The sequence below is a fragment of the Perca flavescens genome, chromosome 18, assembly GCF_004354835.1.
Source record: "Perca flavescens isolate YP-PL-M2 chromosome 18, PFLA_1.0, whole genome shotgun sequence".
Lineage (NCBI taxonomy): Eukaryota > Metazoa > Chordata > Actinopteri > Perciformes > Percidae > Perca > Perca flavescens.
The window spans coordinates 16350869-16369975 of record NC_041348.1 but is presented as its reverse complement, the minus strand read 5'-3'; the positions used below and the strand labels follow the sequence as shown (position 1 = coordinate 16369975).

Below are 19107 nucleotides of genomic sequence, written 5' to 3'. Positions count from 1 at the left end.
GCAATCTGACACAGAGTTCCTACAAAGCCATCAAACCAGTACTGAACTTAGTTTTACAACACAACTGCAAAGTATCTCAAAAGCTTTAACTTCGCTCTCTAAGTCCTTTTGAAATGGGTCTGTGATGTACGCCCAACATAAACAGAACACGAGGGTCCTGACAAACACGCCCAGTTTACAGGCAACAGTGAGGTCACCCCAGCAGAACATCTCTGCAAAGACGCATCTGCTGACATGTATGACTCAAGTTTTTAAAAGATATCGTGTTTTTGGAAAGCTGTAGACAGAAAGCAACTTTGTTTTAGTATGTTTTTCTTGGTGTTTGGAGAAAATGGTGTGACCTTGTCAGCTTTTTGACATAAGAATACCAAACTGTCCAGATCATTCAGACATACAGAAGATAACACATCCCTTGGGACCTTGGATATATGCAACCTCTATTCAGGTTGATAATATTGTTCCACCCAAAAGAAAATATTTTACTTTATTAATTATTTCTGTGTTGTGTTATATAGGCCTAAGTATAAATGCAAGGGCATGCAAGGGTAAAACTTTCAAGTTAGGCAACAGCCGATCATCCACAATTATAATGAGTAGTTACAGTGATGGACAGTCTATTTATTCTTAGACATATCTGCATCTATTAAGCCGTAAGTGCTCACATCTGTGTGTTTACTTGCTGAATCTTATGACCTATGAGAATAAGAGCATTGTTCCCCTGGGAAGAGACTGCCCCAGTGATGTGCAGCCCAACAAACTGTAAACATACTCCTGCGCCCTACGTCAGCCACCTCACAACACACACAAACACACACACACACACACACACACACACACACACACACACACACACACACACACACACACACACACACACACACACACACACACCATAATGCCAGTGGTCTGACTTTCCTAACCTGCTCTAAATCCAAGCATTTATAGTAAACATCTTGGGACATCTGAACAAGGCTCTTCTGCAGAATGGATGTGAATTACAAGGCTATATATCACCAGGAGAAGCCCATGAGGATTAAGTGAGAGAGAAACGAGACAATTTGGTAACCAGGGAGGAAGAACAATAACAACAAGGCTGAATCATAAAGAAGTTATTTTTCTGTTTTGCTTGGATGTAGGCCAGGAGGGAGAAGTGTTTGCAGTGGTCTGAGCAGAAGAGCTGGGTTACAGGACACAATGCACAAGTGTGTATATAAGAAAGCAATAAGTTATGGATATAAACACACAAAAACAAATACATATGAATATTAGTGCACACACATACACATTCAGACTCACACATACTTGAATCTGTGTTTACTTAAAACAACTTTCATAAAGATTATATGTCATTCTTATCAGTTTGACTTTCATGCAGTGTTGTGCAAAGTTACACAAAGTAAAGTAAGATAAAAGAAAAGTATAATCAACGCAAAACCTCATAAAGTCATGATCGGCCTGCCTAAAGGTCATGATCAGGATGCGACAGTGTTAAGACACCACAGGACATCATCCATTCACTGAATTCATTCATGATTTTAGTGAATTTCGCCACAGGAGCGGCTGTGAACTCTCTCGTTGATAACACAAACATTCCCCATCGCCTCCAAACTTTACTCCTTTCTCCTCTTTTGTAGCCTGTCCAGAATTCCCAGAAGAGCATTTACTGACCAGATGTGCTCATTTTCCTCAGAGATGTTATAATCCACATAGCCTAAATGTCAATACACCATAAACATTGAAAGAAAGTTACACATTGTTATATGGAAATGGTGTTAACATAAGCCTGTTAAGTGTAATATTGGCAGCCGTGGATGATCACAAAGGCAAATTTGTGGACACAGGATTTGGCTCCAGTCAATGAGCATTTTAACCCTTACTTTGACATGCAAATAATAACTTTTAATGAATCAAAATTCATTCATAACAAGTTTACTAATAACTAGAATTAGGTTGTGAGCTCATTCTGCAGGGCATGGTGTAGAAAACCTGAGCTTTTCTTATCTCAAAATGATGTCATTTTTCTTTCCTCACAAGACAACCCTCTTTGTCCACATGGCGGCGCAAGCAGAGTGAGAGAGTAGACTTCTGTAGACTCTCTATGGCTCTGGGCGCAAGGTATCACTTTTTAACCTTGCTGTTCAAGTCCATCTGGTAGGTATTTTTTTTGCCATTCAATGTAGCTTTGTTACTAAAACATTTCCACAGGTTTTAATGCAGTTAATGAAATATGATCTGAAGAAAAGAACCGTTATCATTTGATCTTGAAAGGAATTCAGTTCAAATTTAATAGCAAGCTTCACTTTTCTAAAAAATTAAATAAAAAAGTCCCACACTTATCATATTTGCTCTTGTACGTTTTCAGGAATAGATCCAATTGTTTTGTTTTTATAATAATTTGTACTTAACTCTTACTTAATCTTTTTGCTCATGTTTGTACCTGTTTTCATTGTTTGTAATTTGTTTTTTCATAGATTTATGTCTAAATAAAATCTATGTTTAACTAATCACAACTTGCACATGATGTTTATGCTGTTTCCATAGTTGTTCTGCTCCTATTTTGCATTTTAGAAAACCTGTATGCAGCTTTATGGTTTGGAGTGTAAAAAGCATTGGCTTTTTAAGTTACTATAAATATGAATAGTATTCGAAAGTTGTAACCGGAAGATGTAGTTATTTTGAAGTTCTAGGTGACCCTGATTTTATTTTGAAAGCTGAAACAGGAAGGTGGATTGCTCGCTGTTGGTCAATAGTCCGTGGAGGAAGGGGTTTGTCTACAAATTCCACCGTTGACTGGACTGTTTATGTCTCGGGGTTACAGCACTGAGCTAGCTGAAGAGGTAGCTAAATAATTAAAGAATACATTTCAGGTACACACATTTGCCATTAACACGCAAACCCACCTGGAACTAACCTCGTCCTCAGTATAACGTTAGACAGCTAGCCTGCTAGCTAGCTTAGCTATAACTTTTCATTCATTACTGCCTGTGCACTTTCTTTGTTGCTAGCTAACAGATAGCTTTATTCACAACATTAGCTAGCTGTGCAGTAGTGAGGTGTCGTTACGGTTTGTTTTTAAGTCCTTCCTTTCAGTGGGATTCAGGCCACAACATCACGTTAGTTAATGCATTCAATCATGCTGAATTAACGTTAGTTTGCGATTAATAGTTGGCAGCCGGGGTTGTTAGGCTGGCAAGATTAGCTAGCTAGTTTAGCATCAATTCCTTAACGTTAAACAAGCTTACCAGTTGCGTTGCTATGCGATACAACACTGGGATGACAATAACGATAACGTCAACGAAACTTAGCTACATTTTAGACAAAACTACTGCGAGCTATACCTTTCTTACCATACGCGTTCACGTATTTAATTATACATGCATTATATATCGCGTTAAGCCTCCAATACATCATTTAATTTGTGTTGTTTGGTAATAGCAAAAAGGAGTAACGTTAGCTAGCGCTAACGTATCAGGCTTTATCAATATCACGTCAAGCTAACGTTAATACATGGCTAAAATAGCGTAGAAGTACATTTAAAAATATATAATGTTCCGATATGTTTAAATTACTTCTAATGTCTTGCAGATGCCTATGTGATTCCTGTTTTGAGTCACTCTCCTAGCTATATCTCAAGTAGAAGGGGACCACATAGCTTGAGAATCAGATGAATTGGTAACGTTACTGCAAGTAAGGTGACAAGTTAAGCCCCCTTCATAACATTTTAACGTGTAATTAATTTTTATTCAGGTGTAACAACAGCATTTACACATAGTCCCTATGTGTCTGCGTGTGCTAGTTGATTGGACTCTAAGATGTGCTAATGGCCCTCATGAGAACAATCAAAACAAAGGCATTTTGGAAAATAATTACATAGTTTCTGTGGATGTGTGTGTGAAACATGTTTAATCAAATAAGAAAATGTTCTTCTTCGTCATAAACTGACATTTATAATTTCTAACTCTCAAAATACAAATAAATCCTGGGCCTTTTTTTCCCTTCCAGCTCATCTTGTCCTGTCCGTCCGTGAAATGGTGGCGATTGTGGCGTTGAGGATAAATGTGTGAGGAGAAAGCTGTGGTCCTCTTGCTGCACCACACACTTCCTCATGGATTCCAGCAATGACGAAGCACTTGATATCATTATCACCAATGTGGTGGCAACCTTCAGGACCAGGTGCCACCTCAACCTGCGCACCATTGCCTTAGAGGGAACCAATGTCATCTATAAGCCGGAAGTAGGGGTAAGGATATCAAAGAAAGAGGGAAGGAGATTCTACATGTGGAGATAAAAACAAAACAAAAAAAACAGCTCACCTTTATTTTGATTATGTACAGCTTTACTGCACTTATGATATAGGTCATGTTGGCAGCATTACATTGACCACTTTTTATTTTTTAGAAAGTCCTGATGAAGCTTCGTAAACCCAAGATAACAGCCTCAATCTGGTCCTCAGGGAAAATCATCTGCACTGGAGCAACAAGGTAGACACTCTGTACATGAAACACACACAAACCATTAACTGACTAGAAGTCGGTAAATAAAATCTGCAACTACACATAACAAATGGACTTGCTGTTGCCAAATGCTTGTTCATTTTCTCTGGTGAGAGAAATGCTGCCTGCTGATGTCTTGCCTCTGTTGTTGTTGCAATAATGTTGTCTTCAGCTGATTTTTGGAGCAAGATCCTCTGTCAATTGCCAGTGTTGCAGAGGCATTACCATTTGTCTCACCTTATTATTATTATTATTATTATTATTATTATTATTATTATTATTTGACATGCCAAAACCATAATACAGTATGTATACCACTGACTCTTTGCTCCTCTCTTTTGTTCAGTGAGGATGACGCAAAGCTGGGTGCTCGCAGGTTAGCACGCCTTCTGCAGAAACTGGGCTTCAAGGTGAGCATAACTGTTAGTTAACAGCATCATAACAGATGCCACTTTTTGGAAAAACATGTAGATACAGGGCTTATATAAGGCTTAACATTGATTTAAGGTTTGCATTTCACATTGTCTAGTTAAGGTGCAAGTCTTGCATGGAAATATAAATTCAACCTGGAACTGACATTTACACGTCAATGTTCTTGAGTATTTCAGAAGTAATTTTGTGGAGAATTCTAAGAGTAATTGAATTGTAGTATTCATTTAGACAGAAACATTTAGAAATGTTTGTCACAATCACTATATCACTATATTTCAATATGTGTTGAAAAAAGTTATATTTGTAACAATGTAAATGTAAATATTGACTCAAGTAATAGGTCTATAAGAAAGCACCTGTTGTTTCAGGGGATTTTAGCTGAGTTTTTTTTACAATCCTGGTCGTATTGTCATATTTGTAGACGGTATGCCTGGCTGTAGGTTAGTATAATAAGAATAAATTTGTGCCAAGAAGACTCACCCCTATTTTTCACCGGTCTTCCGGAGGCGGTGCGAGCAATTGCAGCCATTCAAGTCAATGCTTGATAGTCCACCACCCGCGACACAGCGTGTCCCAGAAGCGTAGTGAAGCGGCTCTCCGCTCCGCTAAAGATACGCGACAGGTCTATTTTACCATGATCCGGGGGGTGTTCAAACAGCCGGGCAGGAAGTGAAACAGCAGTGGCATCCAGTCAATTTACCAAAAGACCCCCCCTGATATTGTATATTTCTCCTCTACAACACCATGGACCTCGAGAGACTCATCTTGAGGTGGAAACACCTAACAGACATCACAAATCCTTTTTTATAACGCCAGAAAAGAGAATGCATGGAGTTTAATTTTAGGAGTGATTGGAGTGGAAGGTAGATACTAGCTTAAAAACACGTGATTGTTCTTTCAATCTGCGAGTCAGTGAGGTATGGCGCGCGGTGGAGGACCGAAGAAAACCGCGGCACAGCCGGAACGCAGCACAGACGCACGCGCCCAGCCAAAAATCAGGGTCAGGCGTTAAAGCAGCTCTTTCATGAACACAAAGATACTGACTGTGTGTACGTGACTAGATTTCCTTTGAATTCTCATTTGGTTTAGCCAGGTCACTCCTGAATTGTAAGCAAAACCAAAGCATGTTATCTGCAGGTTCGCTGCTATCTGTGCTTTATATTTGCTTATACTTCTGCAATAACTGGAGTGAGTACAAATGAAGCTAACTTAAAGGTAGACTTACCAACACTGAGGCCACAAGACCAAGATTGAAAGACAACTGTCCTCCTTTAATGTGAAAGTCAAGACTTAAGACTCGGGGGGGGGGGACAGGGCCTTTTCTGTGGTTGGACCTAAACTCTGGAATGCCCTGCCCCACCATGTCCGAACTGCCCCTACAGTTGAGTGTTTTAAGGCACGTCTAAAGACACACTTTTATTCTTTGGCTTTTAACTCCGTGTGAGTTATGTGGTCCACTGTGGTGTTTATTCTTTCTTTTATTCTTTCTATATTTTATATACTTCTGTGAAGCATTTTGGAAACTTTGTGTTTGTAAAATGTGCTATAGAAATAAAGTGGATTGGATTGGATTGGATTGAAAGTATGTAAGTATAAATACATTCATATGTGTGTCTGTGCATGTTTGTGTTGTGTGTTCAGGTGAGATTTTCAGCCTTCAAAGTTGTGAATGTCCTGGCAGTTTGTTCCATGCCGTTTGCAATCCACCTCATAGACTTTACTAAGAACAACCGACCCATTGCCAGGTAAACACAGTACTATAAAGTACAACCACCATCATCACACTCATTAAAATCCTCACTTTTATCAGCATCCAGATCGGTCAGAGCAGTGTTTAGAAATAATTAATTGTACTGATTTTTCCTCGTGTTGCAGTACAGACCCCTCAGATGTCAGTCCAGAAAGTTTTATAATGCTTATTTTGGTTCATTGATTTTTTTTTTCTATATTTCTTGTATATTAAAAAATACAGATCAATGTCATAAGTACCTATTGTCATTTACGATTTAGCTTTACCAGAGACCCCTTAATACATGTATTATGAAGTAAATAGCTCTGTTTAAAATGTTACACTTTTTACTTTTAGTGATTCACTATTTTCATGGACAGGATGACCTCTAGTGGTGGGAGCACTGGTCAGCTTTAGAATGCATTGGGCGCCACAAGCAGACAGAAGATGTTGGTGTGTGTTCGTTAGGGCTGGGTACTGAACTTCCATACTATAAGGCACCGATCGAGTATCGAAAAATGCCTTGTCATTCAATACCAAATTTCAGTACCTAAGGAGTAAGGCCCTGTTTACACGACAACGCTCGCGGTTGAAAACGTGTTTTTGGGGCCTAAAAACGCAAAAAAGTGAAACCACCCTCCAGAGTGGAAATCTTAAAAACGCTCCACCGTCGCCTTCCCGTCTAAAGGGTAAAAACGCAAAAGACTGCTCCGATCTGCTCATGGTTGCACCCCATATTTCGTTACATAAATCAAATATAGAGTGATTACTCGCCCATGGCCACTCCGCCGTTGGGTATACACAGCCTACTTAGTTGGGTATACACAGCCTACTTATACTTGGTCCGGATGGCTTTCAGCTTTGATGATATCTGACTTTTACAGATAGCGTCTTTCTCGTGTACCCTCCAGGTACAGGATACTGCTGAAGAAATTTGATCCATATTTATATATATTTTGACTGGCAGGACTCCCAGTCCACGCCCTGTTGTGCCTTTGTAATCTAAGGTTGTTTGGAGCAATAGCTCCTCCTCCTCGTCTGTCCAGACAAAGTTGTCAGCTTTTGTTGTTCACTTCGCTTTGGTTTTGAGCTACTAGGGAGAGGAGAGGGAGAGAAGTAGAAGGAAGGTTCTACGCAGGCGCGCGGACTTGGCGGTGTTGTGTGGCAGTGCTTCACACTACCACCTAGCCGCCTGGTGTGCATACTACATCGAATTTCACACACTTTTGCATCACCATATGTACGCAGATTCCACCCCCCCCCCCAATCCAAAATGCTCTTTTGCGTTTTCTCTTCAGATCGTTAACGTCTAAACATAGCCTAAATCTCATCAGCGTCAGTGAGCCAAAAGCATGCAGCATGTTTCTACCAAGATCTAACGTTATATGTCATAAAGGGCAGGCAAAAACTCAGAAAAGGCTCAAATGTGTTTTGTATTTTGAGAGCCTTGACTACAGTGTGCGTCACATAGGTGTAAAGGAGCTGGAGAAAAAAAAAGTACCGAAATGTTATTTCTTTTAGTTAAAATGGATTTTTATAAAATTGGTATCGTAAAAATTCAGGAATTCACGGTATCGGAATTTTTTTTTTTACAATACCCAGCCCTAGTGTTGGTGTGGGCAGCCTCTGATTCACTTGTTTATGTGACAACAATATGGAGTACTACTGGCATCATGTAAAACAACTTCAAAGCTGTATATGTACTTGTTTTGAGATATATGTGCAGAAAGCCTTTAGTGTACGATACTTAACAATGTGTATGTTTGTGTTTGTCAGTTATGAACCAGAGCTCCATCCTGCTGCCACGTACAGGATCAAACATATCAAGGCTACTATACAGGTGTTCTCTACTGGCAGCATAACAGTTACAGGTACCTCTCACACTCATTCCTACACACAGACATTCAGACAGTAACCTCTCTCGCCCTCCTTTACGTACACGTAGAGGGCACACCAGCGTAAGGGATTGAGGTCACGTTGTCATAATGGACTTTTATAGTCTGTTACAACCAGAAAAGGGGTTTGTAAATAACCCAATTCCTCAAGGAATTTTACTCTGGGTGAAACATGACTGTTGTGATGGTATCTGCAATTCTCAATTTGTCTGAATGTGGGGTTATTGTTTTTTCTCTGTTTTTGTAATTTATTTCCGTATGCTCTCATCCCAACCCCGCTCCTCTCTTATCTATTCAGGACCAAATGTACAGAATGTGGCCACAGCTGTTGAGCAGGTCTACCCACTACTGTTCGAGTGTCAGAAACCCCGCTACAAATAGAAGAAAAAAGTCCAAGACGGTGGGAATGACGGAAAGAGAAGGCACATCTGATTCGTTTGTTACAAGTGAGGAAGCAACTTCTCGTTGGATTTACTTGCTTGATTTTATCGATGTGCGGCAAACAGCCACAAACTTCTAACGCAATCAACAGACTGGATATCAACAACCCTAGTTGGAGTCTTAAAGTGCCCCTCTCACAAAATGTTATTGATGTCGTGGATTGTGTGGCTCTTGTGATTTTAACAGCCTAAACTCGCAAGTACGTCTTTCAAACATCATATCCTTAAGCGGAAACTGCTCCTTTTAAACTTGACTGACACTGAAGGGGTTGGAAGTTATCTGCTCTTAATTAGCTCTGGGTGTTTTTGCATGCACACAGAAGACCAGTTTTCAACTATCTAACCATTTTAACGCTTACCGTTGTGACCATTGCGAAGAGTCAGTATGTTAAGGTGCTCATATTATGCTCATTTTCAGGTTCATCAGGTATTTAGAGGTTATATCAGAATAGGTTTACATGAATAGGTTTACATAATTAAAAAAAAAAAAAAACATATTTGTTGTACTGCACATTGCTGCAGCTCCTCTTTTCACCCTGTGTGTTGAGCTCTCTGTTTTAGCTACAGAGTGAGACATCTACTTCTGTTCCATCTTTGTAGGGAGTCGCACATGTGCAGTACCTAGGTAAGCACTGCTAGCTAGTCAGTTGCAGAGTATGAGGGCGTGCCATGCTAGCAGCTAGGCGAGCATTATAACATGTGTTACAAAGTGACGCACGTTTGTCACGGAAGTAAAGGCTGGACTACAACAGAGCTGTTTGGAGCAGTTTGTGAACAGAGTTTTCTGTTGGTGATGGTAAGTCCCTTTGGGGTGGACTTAGGGCTTTTTCACTTTACACAGCCTAAATAGCCTAATAGGCTTCCTATTACATGCACAAAAAAATATATATAACACAGTAAAGGAAAGGGAAAACGCCAAAAAAGCATAATATGAGCACTGAGAAGCCTCACCTTTAACCCTATATACAAGAAGTCGTCCCATTTGCCACGTTCTCTAGAAGAATCTCCGTCCATGGCTTAATTATAGACGTGTTAACGCAAATATCAAGGCATCCACTGTATTACCCATATTTTTGCCCATAGAGAATAACAGCAGTCAAACCACAGACCGAGTCTGGGCTGTCACACATACAGTAAGTACACAAAGTAAGAGTAGGTCCTTATGCAGATGCAAAAATACCCTCACAATATGCATTTATCTCTGATTTTAATTGTTGGTTTGTCGGTTTGTCACATTTCCTTACTTAGTTTTGTTGTGAGTTCACTATAAATGTGTTCTTGTTTCTCAGCTTATTTCATTTCTCGACATTTCCTAATAATGGTTTTAAACACAAGGCAAATATGAAAGTTTTTTCAAAACTGGACAATGTACAGAACAAGATTGATGTCGTAAATGTTTTTTGAATGTAATGAAAACTTTTGAAGGGTTCAGGTATATTTTATTTTTCAGGTGGTGCATTGTTGAGCCACAGACCCCCCCCACACTTGCTTTCACTGAACACAGCTACTGGTTAGTCCCAGACTATAGTGGTCCTGAGACAAGGCAAAGCATTCAAAATTAGCGTTTAAGTAGGCCAGTAATAAAGTTAATAAACACAATTGGTATTAGGAAATTGCTGGAAAGGCACAGGACAAAGTCACAAACTCATTAGATTGTAATGTTTAAGTAAATAATTCATAATTACAAAAGCAGCCATATAGTTAAGTCATACAAAGTTGTATGGCGGCTAACTCAGCACTGTCACCCGTCAAGAGGTTTGGCAGTACATTCATTTTAGTTTTTGAAGCAACATAAGACCATGTGGTGTTCAAAGAGGCCATGCTTACAGCATTAGCCAGTGCCTGAACTCTCTGAAAAATAAACCCTAGAATAACCTTTATCCAACAAAAACAAACAATGCTTAAGTGTTTTTAAATAGGAAAACCTAATGACGGGCAACGTAGATGTATGTATATAATAAAGGCATCTGATTGAAAAGATGTTGATAGAAATGTAAATGTCTCAAGTATGTGGGATGAACCAGTGTCACCTGAAAATGTGTGACACTTGTTCAGAATTTTGTATTTTGTATAAAAATAAAGGTTCATGATAACACAGACCACCACAGGACTACTGGTCACTTTGTTTTACTCTCATGTTAATCATTTCATCTTTTTGTCCATGCATGTCCTGATTACAGGTGGAGTGAAACACTTTCAATAGTTATCCAAGCTTTTCAGTGTTGTGACAGACGACTAAAATCAGTCTACATGTTCCAACATTAAGAAAAGATCAGGAAAGGTATCAAAGTGCAGATCTGAAAATAAACAGGGCCACACATTCTGTCTTGCAGTAAAACATCCCACTATAATTTTGGCATAACTGACACGAGTAAAAAAAACATAACTTTTCACACTTCTTACACTACAACAGTACTAGTTATACGCTGACCAATATTACTAATAGACCTGATTATTTTAGTATTTCTTTGCCAAACTGCTGTTTTTTTAGGATTCAGCAGCCAGGCATACAGTAAAACTGATTCATCATTTTGTTTGTCGCTTGTTCAACTAAAATGTAAAAGAGGAGACACAGGACTCTTCCTGTTGTTAGACTACTGTGGCCTTTATCCATATTTCTGTCACCATGTAGATTAGAGTGTGTTTTGTAGCATAACTGACATGTCTGGGTTGAGCCCTGTTAGTATTATTACATTACATTTGACAGGGAGCAGCATATACATGTCAATGTCATGTTAAAGGAATTTCTTTGCAATTTAAAAACATGTTACATACACATACATTTAAAGTGATTAGTGTCTGATTGTTTAGTGCACCTTTTGATTTCCCTGTGATACGTCGATCATCACAATGTCAGGTCAAAATGGAAAAAAACTAGTAGTTTGTCTAGTAGTACAGTTTGCACATTCATCCAAAGGGGTTCATCAGTTCTACTGGCTGGTGGGAAGTCAATTGATTCTGGAGTTTATTCCTTTCTGCATTATTGGAGCTGTATGTTTAAATGGAGAGGTAAAGTAAGGAAGGAATTAAATAATCTATATTTTGTGTAATCACATAATTATTCCCTATTGTTTGCCTTTCTTTACTGGCTTTTAACAAGCAAGAGTGATCCCTGAGAAATCCTCATTTGAGAAAATTCACAAATACTTCGGCATTATTTAGTTCTTTCCTGCATATGTAATTTACCCCATTCCTATCCTGTTGATTTCTTCTGTTACATACAGCATGTAGCTAGAAGGACCTACAGTATACGTGACACAGACATCATTACAGGAATCAGCTGGAAATGCAGCAACATACAGATGTGGGTGAGATGTACGAGTTGTACCCCAAATTCTTAACAGTGCTAATATATTGTCCTTGTTGATCCTTACTCTTGACTCATCTTCAGGTGAGGAGTACGGTTGTGCTCTGTTAAACAAAAAAGTCAGATGTTTTCTGGAATCTCTGTGGACGTACTGCTGCCCTGGATCAGGCTTTCCTGAGGCTGAACCTGCCTGCAGAGCCTCACCTCAAAATGCTTCCTGGTAAAGCAGAGACAGAAGATAAGGAAATCCATTTCACAACCTAGCTCACCAAGATAAAATTGATAACATTAAGGTTAAGTGTAAGATGCCAGTCACTTCTTAGCCAGCTCTTTCGATATCTCCTCCAGCGTGCGGCCCTTGGTGTCAGGGACACAGAGGATGACAAACACCAGTAGAACAAAACTCATGGCAGCGTAGAGGAACATCACATTGGAAACGCCAATCTTTTCTAGAAAGACAATAGCAAAGAAATACATGTCTTCAAATGTCTGCACGTAACCTCGGGCAGCATACAGGTATGTTTCTCTTGCCATACCATACTTTCTCTGCTACAGTTGTGATAAAGTTTAGATGTACTTGACAGACAAGATTGGCCAATAGAAGTCATGGCACAGGCAAACTATCCCTTGACTTGCAGTTTCTGCTAAACACACTAAAAGTAAATATGTATATGTCAATGAACAAATCAGTGCCAGAATAACAAGTCCTTGTGTCAATGTTTATGAACAAGATAGCCAAAATGCTTAGCTATGTTGTCAATATAACAGTGTACTGTCTAAGTATTTTCTGATGGAAACTATGGCTAAGGTTTTGATGACCATTCAAAATGCACATTGCTGCACTTTTTCTGTATGGCATATATCCAATTCAACAACACAGGGTTACACATTACTGTAGGTGGGAGATTGATTGCAAGACATTGGACGGGATCCACATTTATGCCTTATTTGTACTGTAATTGGTTGACAGACCATGTCCTTGTGATACAGAGAAGAAAAAGACAAGACTGTTTTACAGCACTGCATAGCACAAAAGAAAAATACTAAATTAGAAATGTATACATAGGAAACACCCTAAGACAGAAATGTACTTGCAGTGCTGTATGGGGAATTGCAGTGCAGTCTTTACACCAGTCCACAGCAGTCTTCTTACTCCTCTTCTTCCCGGTTGTTGACCCTGTTCATTTCCTTGGTTTTTCTTTCATTGTCAGAAATTGTAACACGGTGTTGTGCTCTGTCTATATAGGCTCGCCAAATGAAGCTTAATGAGATGCACCTCTGAGCTATTTTAGAGAACTAGTTGATCACTAGTTGATCTAATGCTTCACACAATCCCTATTATTAGTAAAAGTCCAGATTCACCTGAGAGCAATTCATCAATTCAGGAAACATTTAAAAAGTCTAACAGAAATGTATATAAAATATTCTTGGCACATTATGACAACTGGTTCAACCATTTTGCATGTAATGACTTATGCAATGAACTAATACCTAGATATTTTGGGGGTTAAGACTATTCAACAGAGAACCAGTATAATGCACTTTGATCAACATGCCATAAGCAATTGATAACGTAGGTAACAGCAGACAATTGCACTTAATTATTTGCATGAATGTGTCAAAACATTTGCAATGTGTTCAAAAGAATGAGAAATTGCTCTTATGATGCACACAAATGACTGGATGATGTGAAGATTGAACAAGTAGTTTTGAGAATTTGAATAGTGATCTTAGACATGTACCAAAGCAACTGAGAAAAACTGTTTTATGGGTCTTCTGTTTTGCTATTGCTACAGTATTATCTCTATAGACTCCACAGCAGGCACACAGTGTGACAGACCAGTAGTAGCAACAATGTGAGACACACCTCTTTTTTTCAGGAAGTAAACGTGTTTAGCATGACATTGAACACATAAAATGTTTGTTTACCGGTCATTTGTTTGCAGGACAGAAACACTGTCCTGACATTTGTTTGCAGAACAGATACACTGTCCTGATCTACTAGTGAACTTGCCCTAGCTGAAGGCTTCAGTAAATGCAAACACTTGAACACGCAATTAATGCAATACAACCACTAAGACGCACATACACGCACCTGTAATTGTGAGGAAGGTCATGGAGATGAGCAGGTTAGTGGCCCAGTTCACAGCCGACACCACAGACACAGCCCTGCCTCTGACTCCCATCGGAAAGATCTCACTGAGAACCACATACACCACTGGAAAGGAAAGAAAACCAAGACACGTATCTGAGAGTGTTTCAAACTATACTTTACCTAAGACTAGTTATTGTATTATAACCATTGTTGTACTTTGTACTTCACAGAACAATGTTAAAATGTGTGCTCACTTGGTCCAAGGCTAATGGAGAAGGCTGCCACAAACACCAGCAAGCTGATCAATGATGCCCACTTCAGAAAGGAAGTACTTCCTCCTCCTGGCTCCCCAATCCCATCACCCTCTCTGTTAGTTAGCTGGGCCTCCTCACTGTTCCATTGGCTGGGGAGGTCAGCAGAAAAAATGTCACTGTTGTTCAAGTCTATAGAGGTTTGGTTGAAATCCCACGGCGTAATTGTGTGATTTGGTATAGTGTGGCTTTTACACAGGCTGGTGAGGTGAGTGTGGCTTTGCAGTGTCAATGTACCAAGTGCAACTAGCGACATTCCCATCGCGACAGCACCCACGCACAAAAAGCTCTTGGTTCCCACGCGGTCGACCAGCAACACGGCTGGGATGGTGCCAACTACTTTAACAACTCCAAACCCTGTGGAGGCCAAGGTTGCTGCGGCATCACTGTTGAAGCCTACACTGCGGAAAAGTGGTGAAGCGTAGGAGAGGATGTTGGGCTGACCAGTAGCCTGCTGAAGGAATACTAAGGCCACACCTGTCAGCAGCCGGGAACGCAAGTTGGCCTTGGTACTGAACAACTCCCAGAAACTATGCTCGGATTCCTCTTTAAGTCCTGCCTGGATGTCTCTGAGCTCCTTTTCCACATGCTCCTGAACCCCACCTCTCATTCTGGCCAGCACTATCCTGGCCTGCTCCACTTTCCCCCGGGTGACCAGAAAGCGTGGACTGGGTGGTAGGAACACAAGTACACTGATCTGTAGCAGCGCTGGGGGGATTACTAGTCCAAATGTATACGCCCAGCCATAGGGCAAAGTAGCAAAAGCGTAACTACAGCTAAATCCCAGCATTACGCCCACAACCAACATCAGCTCATACAGCGTCACCAGAAGACCCCTCCTCTCCCTCGGTGAGATCTCTGCAATGTACAGACACGCTGCCGTCCCTGACAGCGATGTTCCCATGCCGACTATCACCCGGCCCAGTGTGAGTGCAACAAGTGAAGTAACTGCGATGAGCACGATGCTCCCTCCGATCACCAGGGCAGCGCTCAGGAGCAAAGAGCAGCGGCGGCCGTAGCGATCCAGAATAGGACCTCCGACCAGGCAGATGAGGAGAGCGCCGAGCAGGAGGGAGCTGACCAGCAGTTCCTGTTCCCGGCAGGAGAGGGAGAGGAAGTCCCGCAGCTGCAGCAGGACTCCAGAGGTCAGGCCCATTTCATAGCCCAGCATCAAGCCGCTCAGAGAGGCCGCTACAGCCGCTACAACCACCAGCCAGCTGCAGCCTGGAAAGAGGGACAGAAACAAAGAGAGAGGGATATAAAATAACAGCAACTCAACAATGTCCATCATTTTGCTGCATTTTTCGATAAGAGCATACAAACAAGTTGGCGGTTTTAAAGCAACTGTGTCTAGTTTTTTTTTTTTTTTCTGTGTTATGTTTTTTATACCATATAAAGACTATTGTTATATTCACAATGTGCACAACTTAAGGTACACTTAAAAACTAAAAACTTAAATTACACACACAAATGACTCTGCCCCAGGTAACGTGACTTCAGAAAGAGTAACACTGGATAAACCAACTTCATTCTCTGTTTGGTTGTGGGACCCTCGTGGTTTGGAGTAAAAAGCTGAAAATAGTACATGGGGAAATGGCTATTCCACATTGGGAAAAAAAGAAGGAAAAATGCAAATAAAGGTTGTCATGTAGAACACTGTAAAAAGCCACATAGCATCAATAAATCACTATGCAAAAACACATTATAATATAATGTATTCCATAACTTTTGGCAGGGTCACAGCTTTTCTCCCTGTAGGTTTCCCCAACTATGAAGTTGCCTTAATAGTGGTGCTGACTGTGTGGAATTAGAGGTTGGAAGTTCAGGAAGAATGCTGATGTTGTAAGTCATTTTGTGTGTGTGTGTGTGTGTGTGTGTGTGTGTGTGTGTGTGTGTGTGTGTGTGTGTGTGTGTGTGTGCAAATGCAAACGTATGTAACTGCAATAGTCCTAATAATCATGCCTTTGAGACTTTTTCTTTTTATTCTAATTTAATTTAACTGCAGCTGCAGCCTGCTGGGTTCTATTGAGACATTTGCGTTGACTGTACTAGGTACTGCATAACCCTCTCACAATCGTTTTTCATAACAGACATTATGTAATAATTGGATTACAATATTTAATGTTAGAATGGACTCACTTGTAGTAAGCCTTTCAGCTATTGTGTAATTGGCTTGTAGTGACATTTCTACAGTATTTCACATTTTTTCCTGAAACATTTAAATAAGATATATATATATATATATATATATATATATATATATATAATAAACTTGTTATGCAACATTTTTGACTAGGGTTAAACCAATCCTACTTTTTCCTGATACCGATACGAATTGGCTCATTTTACTGTGTGAAAATGTTAGGATCACTATATTAATAAGGTTACATGCAGCCTTTTATCTATACACTGGGAAATTCATCCTAAAACGTTTGAGCACATTTTACAGCTGGTCTCTGTACTTTTCCCCATGGGTGAAGCTTTTGCTATTGGGAAATGTTGTTTGGCTTGTAGTGACTTGTCAGGTTATAGCTGATTTACAAATATAGTATCAATAGTCCAATTAAAGCAGAGATACAGTGCATTGAAAGCAAGGGTTTCACACTCTATTTGCATTTCCCTGCATGCCAATCAAGCCCAAGTCTGGAAGTATCACACTTTGCCTCACAACTGTCCAAACAGAGGGGTGCTGCTTTTGTATTTTTGCTTTGCAAGTGCAGCAAATCATTTTAAATCCTGTTCACAATTGTTAGCAAAATAGTTATTGTATCAGTTGTATGGTATTTTCAGCCTGTAGTTTAGCACAGAAAAATGCCCAGTAAATGCTTTAGTGCAAAGTAGCAGATTTAATGTATGTGCCCATTAAAGCCAGCTCTTCAGGGTCATAGCAAAAAATAAACTATAAAGGTAATTTATTTAATGAAGTTGATGGGTTTTTTGGACAGGTAGTTTGTGATCAGCGCGTGGTGTCACATTTTTGGTATTATGAACCATAGGTTAGAGTGACCTGGGACACAGGCATAAAAACAGTCATAAACAACTTTTGGCTTCATTGTTAATCAGTGTTTAAGAAACAGTCAAGTGATGAAGTTGCAACGTTCATCATGTTCTTGGAAATGCCTACACCTCTTCCACGAAAAGTTATCTACAGGTACACCCTCACTAAACATTCAAAATATGTAATATGTTAATCCCTAACAAAACACTGGCACTCCTATGGCTTAGACTTCACATTAAAAAACAAACATGTTATTTTATCTGATGAATAAATGTTACTGTGTGTAACATTACCTGGGCCTCTGGGTGGAGCCAGTTTCTGGGTCTCAGAGGGGTTAGAAGTCATCTTCTCGGTCTCACTGTTGGGGTCCATCGTTAACCACCTCTAACAGGTAAAACAGATACAAACCAACACATTCAAACAAAAATAACATCATTCATTTTGCGAAATTAACATCTAACAGACCCTACATGTTTTGCACAAAGACAAACGTTTATAGTGTTTTCAGTTTTTCTGTCCCCTGAATGTCCGTGATTTGAATGCAATAGGCCTACATTTTGTGGAGGCCAGAAACCAAAGATCAACAAGGAAAGCACTACGTTTTCATAGCAAACACCAAACTTAGCAGCTTTCTTTAACATACTGACAAGTACTAAAGTGTGGACTTGCACTATTTACGTACAACTTAAGCGTGTTTCGCAAGACGTTTCAGTAAACAAGTATAAATTGTATTAACCACGTACAGATTCCTACCTGACGTCCCAGCTGTGTCTCTGTTGTTAGCTGACTGGTATTTATCGGTCCATTCGCTTTCTATTCCAGACTTGTCCGGCTAACTTCTTCACTGCTCCCAACTATTTTACCAGTGTCGGTGCACGCACGCAGCTTGTTTTGGTAAAGTGCCTGGTTAGCCCCGCCCATGTCTACCCAGACCGCCAATAGAAAACGTGGATTCCGCACTAGAACGCCCAATGTCAAATCCTATTGGTCCAATCTCGTCTATCAGTTAGTGTCCATAATGTATTAATAATAATGAAAAAATGTGTTCAGGCTAATATGTCTCTGTTGTGTTACAGTATAGAGAGTTACTACCGTAATTAGCTTATCTTTCTCTGTGCTATTTTGTATAGCTTCGAACTGTCGTTATACGTTATTATGAGGTTATTTATTTATTTGCTGTGATCATCACTATAAAGTAACCAGTAATAAAATACACCTGCATCAATAATGCTCTTTCTCTCATACTGCATGTGAAAACAAACGGGGTGGCCACCTGCTGTTATGCTCGGTTCCCGTGACCTATTTCTACGAATGCTTTGGGAATGAGCTGTCACACCTGCCCTGCTGCTTCAGCTGCTTCAGCTGACAGAATTTAGCCGCGTGTGCCTGTAACGCTCTGTTTGTGAT

The 19107-nt window shown here is 40.0% G+C and overlaps 2 protein-coding genes across 10 annotated transcripts; one reads left to right on the top strand and one right to left on the bottom strand.

Moving 5' to 3' along the window:
• The first annotated feature begins 2113 nt into the window (after positions 1-2113).
• On the top strand, positions 2114-9455 carry tbpl1 (TBP-like 1). 8 transcript variants are annotated; one of them, XM_028605405.1, is made up of 8 exons: positions 2650-2837; positions 3586-3687; positions 4003-4240; positions 4399-4481; positions 4840-4903; positions 6567-6670; positions 8431-8525; positions 8848-9455. In XM_028605405.1, the coding sequence occupies exons 3-8, from the start codon at positions 4106-4108 to the stop codon at positions 8928-8930; spliced, it is 564 nt and encodes a 187-aa protein (XP_028461206.1). In that variant the 5' UTR covers positions 2650-2837; positions 3586-3687; positions 4003-4105; the 3' UTR covers positions 8931-9455. The 8 variants fall into 8 exon arrangements, with proteins under 8 accessions (XP_028461214.1, XP_028461206.1, XP_028461208.1 ...); XM_028605407.1 differs by having other exon boundaries at positions 3586-3692; XM_028605408.1 differs by having other exon boundaries at positions 3586-3699.
• A 983-nt stretch (positions 9456-10438) lies between these two features.
• On the bottom strand, positions 10439-18599 carry slc2a12 (solute carrier family 2 member 12). Of its 2 annotated transcripts, none has more exons than XM_028605829.1 (6): positions 18444-18599; positions 17994-18084; positions 14646-15926; positions 14392-14514; positions 12613-12745; positions 10439-12513 (listed from the first exon to the last, which is right to left on the bottom strand). In XM_028605829.1, exons 2-6 carry the CDS (start codon positions 18070-18072, stop codon positions 12417-12419), a joined length of 1713 nt encoding a protein of 570 aa, XP_028461630.1. In that variant the 5' UTR covers positions 18073-18084; positions 18444-18599; the 3' UTR covers positions 10439-12416. The 2 variants fall into 2 exon arrangements, with proteins under 2 accessions (XP_028461630.1, XP_028461628.1); XM_028605827.1 differs by having other exon boundaries at positions 18454-18599.
• Between the last annotated feature and the right edge of the window lie 508 nt (positions 18600-19107).